The sequence below is a fragment of the Mesitornis unicolor genome, unplaced genomic scaffold, assembly GCF_000695765.1.
Source record: "Mesitornis unicolor isolate BGI_N332 unplaced genomic scaffold, ASM69576v1 scaffold3710, whole genome shotgun sequence".
In the NCBI taxonomy this organism is placed as follows: domain Eukaryota; kingdom Metazoa; phylum Chordata; class Aves; order Mesitornithiformes; family Mesitornithidae; genus Mesitornis; species Mesitornis unicolor.
Genome location: NW_010156151.1, coordinates 34,646 through 41,597, shown reverse-complemented (window position 1 = coordinate 41,597; position 6,952 = coordinate 34,646). Strand labels below are relative to the sequence as shown.

Below are 6,952 nucleotides of genomic sequence, written 5' to 3'. Positions count from 1 at the left end.
TTTCCCTTTCCCTTGCAGAAACCAACCAGCTCTCCAACTGCAAAACATTGCTCAGAATTGAAGCATGATGAAGCAAAAAAAAGTAATCCCTCCAAAGTTATATAAACAGGCTATGAACTTGCCTGTTTACTTGGTATCTGACATTCTTGTAAGGGAGTCAGGGAGCATTTTCTGCCCCTTGCCCAGACCCCAGTGTCCCTCTTGCTGATGCCCCTGGCAGTCCTCACCTCCTCCCCAGGACAGAGGTACCTGGATTGCTCACAGCTCTTTGATCTGGCAATGCTCAGCTCAGACAAAGCGTATCAGAGTCAGGGTAGGGATCCTCAACACTGGCACTTGGCACTTCTGCTTTGAAGATTTTTTTTCCTAGACTTTCCAGCCTAGGATTCCTGCTGTTTTGTTGGTCTCTTTATTTCTTGTTTTTCTCCCCAAGTCCCAGCCAATTCACTGTACAATAAACATTCGCTCCTGCAACACGTCAGACCATTTCTCTCAGTAATTTGGCTACACATCAATATTTGAGTCTTTTACTGCATATCAAATATTTTTCACAGAATTATTATATACCACCTCAAATTCTCAAAAAAAGTTACTTTATAAAACATAGAGAATTTAATATTTTTCCTATTGTCTTTCCAGCTATCATAGACAAACAGCTATATTAAATTCTACAAGGTGACTCATCAGCCTTGTGAGAGGATTTTTTTCTGCTTGAAAGTTCAGAGGATTGTTCCACTGTGGTCTGAACACCTGTAGATTTCCTCAATAAGCCACTTGAAAACTTAGTCTGATATGTACTTTGCTGGGTACAAACCAAACTTTTCTCATCTAGTCTGCTTCATTCTTCCTTTGTGGCTTCTCTCAAGGCATTTTAAAACTGAAGTTTTGTTTTGAATAATTTCAAATAGATAGGAAAAGGCATTACTGCCACAATATCTGTATTCTAATATTTCATTCTTAACAACTTTTTATAACCCCATTAATTCAACATTTCTTGCTAATCCACTTCATAGTTTGCTTTATATCAGCTATGAGAACGTAGGCTCATTAAATTTAATAAGGGACTTTACAGGGAACTTTAATTTAAAACATGTCATCATTCTCTTTGCTCCGTTTTGGTCAAGTTGTGCAGAAATCCTCTAAAAATCCTATCAGTCTCTTTCCAAAGTGAGTCTGATTTTAAGAAGTTTTGTGGCTTCTGTCTGTCCTTGAACAGTCCCCAGAGACATCTGTCAAGAACTGACGTATTCACTCCTGCCTGCCCTGCAGAGCCCATGCTGTGTCATTAGTTACTGAAAAAAAAACCAAAGCAACAACAAAGCTAGACTTTGTAGGAGGTGATTTACCTTCTGTTTTAGATGGAACGTATCCTCGTATTGAAGGGAATTTAGACAATACAGGAGCTGAAAGACAAAACAATGCATGTGTGAGCTCTGTTACTCAGGACTGCGATCATAGAATCAATCATAGAAACATAGAATCATAGAACGGTTTGGGTTGGAAGGGACCTTAAAGCTCATCCAGTCCAACCTCTGCCATGGGCAGGGACACCTCCCACCAGACCAGGCTGCTCAAAGCCTCATCCAACCTGGCCTTGAACACCTCCAGGGAAGGGGCATCCACAGCTTCCCTGGGCAACCTGTGCCAGTGTCTCACCACCCTCACAGTAAAGAATTTCTTCCTAATATCCAGTCTAAATCTACCCCCTTACAGTTTAAAACCATTCTCCATCATTCTATCCTACCTGCCCTTGTAAAAAGTCCCTCCCCAGCTTTCCTGTGGGACCCCTTCAGGAACGGGAAGGCCACAGTAAGGTCTCCTCAGAGTCTTCTCTCTCCAGGCTGAACAGCCCCAGCTTTCTCAGCTGGTCCTCACAGAGGAGGCACTCCAGCCCCTGATCATCTTTGTGGCCCTCCTCTGGACCCGCTCCAACAGCTCCGTGTCCTGCCTGCCTGGAGACCCGGATGATCACCAGTCCTTCCTGGTCATCATGGAATTGCACATAATGCATGGGAAAAGTGCAGAAGTCGAGGCAGGATTTTCTCTTTTCAAGGCTGGAAGTCCACCTTGCTGAGCAAAACCCTGCCCTTAGCCACAGCCCAGTGCCAGCAAGAACATCACTGCCTCAGTAGAGTTTGTCTCAAGACTGATGGATGGGAGATTATGAAGAACACACAAGTACTGACTGACACACTTACCCGTCCGCCCCGTTGTGGAGATGCTCTCGCTCTCTCCTGTGTAGTGGATGGCAGAAAGGATCACCCTGTAGGCTCGATCAGGCAGTAGCGACTGCAGGGTCACACTGCTGCTTTTGCCAGAAGCCATGATCTACAGAGGGGTGGAAAAAGAGCCCAACATTTGGGCAGGCTTCCCATTATCACTCTTACTCATACCCCTGAGTAACATGGAGGGGTTCTAGTGGTGAGTCCTGGGGCAGTGGGGCTCAGGACAGCATCCTCACTGAGTTTGGACAACGGTGAAAGCAAGCCGAGGAAGCCTGGCCATGGCACTGCCATCAGCCCAGTCATCCACAGTAAGACTATTTTCCTCTGTAAAGACCCCAATATTCCCCATGCAAATGGGTTAGAAGTGCCTTATAACATGGTAACCAGTCTGGGTTTGAGTAGAAAATCTGGGTCTTAAAAGGCTAATGTTTAACATCCCAAAGTCAGAGGAGCAGCAGGTTTATCCTCAACCCCTCTGCCTCCAAGAATTCCCCACTTCAGTTCAGGGAGAGGAGAAAGCTGCTCTATTAGCAGCTTTGACAGACGCAAACATCTCAATCACAAAGAAGCTTGGAGGTCTTCTTCACAAAGCAACACACCAGCAAGTCAGGGGAAGAGGTTTGGGTTTGTACTTCTGTAAACCAGCTCATGATAAACCCTACTGGAGTGAACAGAGATCCCCGGGCATTGAATTGTCCCCATGTCCCTCTGGTACAGTGCCCAGTACCTACAGAGGAGCTGAAGACTTACTGTTTGTTGAGCACCAGCATCAGAAACAGGGTTGTAGGAGATTTTGTAGTGCTGTACTCGGCCATCTGGGGGGGTCCAGTGGACCTGGAGGCTGGTAGGGGTCTCAGAGTCAACGAAGAGGTTGGTGGGTGGGCTCCGGGAATCTGCAGCAGGGATTAAAGACGGATGGTATAAAAAGCAGGTAGTAATGTCTATAAACAGGGCCAGCAGCACTTGCTTTCAAGCCCAGTTCTGAAAGGTTCAGTTCTCTGCTCTGCTGTTAACAAGCACCCAGAGCAGAAGCAGCCACCTTGGGGATCATGCAAGAGAGAAAGGAGACCCTGGTGGGATGAGGATTGCCTGAGTACAACACAGTACAGTTCAAGCATTCAATAATTCAAATCCTAGGATTTGGGGAAAAAAAAATCTTGGAGGGAAGAGTCCTGGAAGCACAGGGAAAAGAGTTCTTTTGTATACATCATGGGCAAACACCAAATACTCTTCATAAAAGCCCAAACTGCAGATCAGCTTCATCAAAGATCTGGAGACACACTGGACAAACATTTGACTGCTTGTTAAACCTGGGCCACACATCAAAGTGAATCCATCATAATTTCTAATATTTCCAGCTTTTTCTTTCTGTTTTAAAATTATTTAAAAAACAAACAAACAAACAAACCCAGAGCAGCCAGCACACAACAGTTTTGTCTAGGGCTTCTCACACCAACACCCACCACCTCGAGAAGGGGATCACACACAGTGCCCAAGCTGCTCTTCCTTTTCTGGCTCTGCACTGTATGGATGGATCCCAAATACGGCTAAGCTGCAGTCAGCCAGAAAAGGGTTTGTCAGAGACTAAAGCTGAGCAGCTTTTAATTATGTAAATGCATTGCATTCCCTGGGGACCTGCTGCATAGCAAACTGGACCTGGTAACAGAGGCTGTTATGCTGGAGTGATTTCTCTGAACAGGGGCTGAGAGTTAGCAAGAGAAAGGCAGTGGAAGCTAAACTCATCTGCTGTTCAAACAAGGGGCTTGTGAGCAAGGGCTCGTCTGCTCTTGGAGCTTGTTTCCAACCAGCGAGTTGCTCTGCATAAATGCATGTGTCTGGTCTTGAACCCATGCTGGTGTAAAGACACAGAAGGTTTGGAGAAAGAAAAGGAAGTATTTTATTCAAAAAGACTAAAAATTATGGGTGATCCCTACAGAGAGTCAAGGATGCACACCCAGGCTATGAGACTTCTATTCTGCTGTTTCACCTGTAAGGCTCTTCTGCCCACCCAGCAAAGTCTTGGGTGACCTTAGAGCACAGGTTTAATGAAGATCATTTGCATCTTCATTGATCCTCCTTCCCTTTTCTGGATAAAATGAGCTTACTTTTACTGAAGCTGAACCAAGTTTGCTGGCAGCTGACTCAGGCTGGAGGCTGTTGCTGTGCATCACCGCAAGGTAAAGAGGAGAAGAAAACAAGTGTGGGAGGTAAAGTCACTTCGGCAGCACTATTATTAGTGCTGTGCTATACATCTGCATCTTTGCTGGCTGTTTCCTTCAGCTGAGATAAGTGGAGGCTGTTTAAGCGAACAAAGGGAAAGTTTGGGAAAGTCTTCTGAGTTGGGTTTATTCTGGAAAGCCCTCAGGCCCAGCAGAGTTTGATGGGATGGATCTGACAGCCAGGGGAAAGGTCACCTCCCAGAGCTGCCCAGGAGGAGAGAAGCATCTCTGACACAGAGGACACCATCTGTGCCTTCGATTACTTCTTGAACCTCCACAGGAGGAATCCCAGGCTGCTTGCTGGCAAGTATAAGCACCATCATGGGCAGATTTTCAAATAAGAATAAAACCCTGGAATCCATTCCATCAAAATATTCATCTGCAATGGTTATATAGGTCGTGGTTTTTCCCTCACTGCCATGGGCCGAAGTTTCTTCTCAACATTTCAATCCCTTTTATTTGCAATGTGTGCTCTGGTAGTATGAGCTCATCGAAGAGCTGGATAAAGAACTTGAAGACATTTATCAGCCCCAGAATGGACATGCTTCCGGCACAGCTTATCTAGAGATGGGGCACATAGGCACTTTGTAATTCACTTAGGTGTAAAGTCAGGCTGAACCACTCTCCAAATTGCTCCCAGTTCCCATTCAAAGTGCTCTCTCGTTCTTCACATAGAGGAGGACGAGATACACTCACGTAGTCTGTGCCGGTGGCAGAAACTTCCAAGAGACACTTTCAGAGCAGATAGGGAGGAGTAACATTGCCAAATTTGTGAAGAAGATCTTCACAAGTACACATTTACTAATTTCTGTCTCACCCTGCCTAAACTGAGGGACTTCTTTCATGGCCACACCTCTGTGGTTCTGAGTCTGATGGACCAATGCACTGCATGGGCTGTCCAGTTGCAGCCCGGTCTATTTGTCCCTCTGCCTGGAACAGCCCATGGTAGCAAACAACTACAATTCAGAAACGTGGTTGAGATAGGGCAGCTTACCGTGTAACCATCTCTCCACTGAGCCTGGAAGAAAACTCAACTTCACTTTAAACTCCTGGGTGGGATTTGAGCTAAGCTGGGCAAGGACAGTCAGCAACATCCAAATATTTATGGTGACAGCATCATTCAACTGACAGGTTGAATAGCTTGTTATACTGTTGAAATTCAGTTATATGTACAACAGATCTTAAAGTGCTGCCCTTGCATCCAGGTTCCACAGTCATGTCACAGCCCTTTTGCTGTGAGGAGAGTCCCTGTGTCACCACAGACTACCAGCATGTCCTCCAATGCTCATTCACATCACCTCAGGACCTCAATCCCGAAACACCATGGCAGAGAGAGACCTCAATATCCTTTCCTTCAGAACAAACAGGTGAGTGTTTTCTTTTGTTCAAGCTCCTTTTCCTTAGCCCCGTTGAAAGAACATCCCCTCAGTACAAAAGAGAGGACCCTGTCTGCTTCTCAGTCGGATCAGCAACTACCCCTTCCAGCATCTTCCAAGCATCACTGCTCAGCAACACCTCCATGCCCCTGCACCTTTCTATCCCAAAGAGCATCTTCTACACTCCCACCAGCTTGCATGAAAGGTTTATACACGCTTGAATTACCACTAAGGTTGTTTATTAATATGCCAAATGATCACTGTGTAGAGCCTTTGGTCAAGGATAAGGACTTCGTTACACTTGACAATTTATAGTAACGTACTGAAAGGAGAGCTCTTAACTCAAATGAGACTTCAGACTAAACATAGTAGAGAGATGAGAATAAACATCAGAATTGTGGATTTTGTTATCCATGGGAAATATGGCACTGGTGGTGGGAGCGAAATTAAGGTATTTCAGTTATTTATGTTGCAAGGATCACACTCCCTGTAAATAGTTAAATATTCAAATAAATTTTTTTAATACTGAATATCTGTGTTTTTCCAGCCACACATCTTAGCTTCAGAAGTAATTTTTACTCCCTCCTGCTCTGTCTGTATATTTAATTACAGCATTACAACTAAAACACTTAGCACTGAACTACATAAGAAGGGAGCTGCACCACATCCCTGTCTCCAACTTTTGTTCCTTTTCTAGCTAAAGCTATTTAGCCATTTCAAGTTGAATTTATAAACCTTTTGAGGATAAATCTCAAGCCATGACTTTGAAACAAATTTTCTACCTGCCAGGAAGAGGAGAAACCTTGTTCCAGGCCTACTGAATGACACATCACAGTGATGAATGGTTTTGGTTTGAAAAAAGAGGATGATATTTTGATGACCTGTTGTTCATGAGGGACTGGTGTCTGCAGGGTCCCTTGGCCATGAAGTGGGTTTTTCAGGTGGGGCGAGAAGGATTAGAGGTCCTGGATAAAATGAACTTGATGTTCTCACCTCAACCCCAGAGGAGGAACATGGCTCCGTTTCACAAAGCCAGCATGCAAGGAGCATCACTCTGACCTGGAATTTTTTTTTCCTTAACCTTCAAATAAGAAAGTATTCTGGGGAGGATGAAGGATGGGGGGAGAAGCTT

General features: G+C 44.9%; 1 protein-coding gene across 1 annotated transcript in view; it reads right to left on the bottom strand.

Annotated features, from left to right (window-relative positions):
- COL20A1 (collagen, type XX, alpha 1) overlaps window positions 1-6,952 on the bottom strand; it is a 46,430-nt gene that overhangs the window by 19,927 nt on the left and 19,551 nt on the right. Inside the window, exons 18-20 of the mRNA XM_010180382.1 lie at window positions 2,976-3,118; window positions 2,199-2,328; window positions 1,347-1,403 (exon numbers count right to left, since the gene is read on the bottom strand). Of these exons, the coding sequence (XP_010178684.1) occupies window positions 1,347-1,403; window positions 2,199-2,328; window positions 2,976-3,118 (330 nt within the window). The remainder of the gene's footprint in view (window positions 1-1,346; window positions 1,404-2,198; window positions 2,329-2,975; window positions 3,119-6,952) is intronic.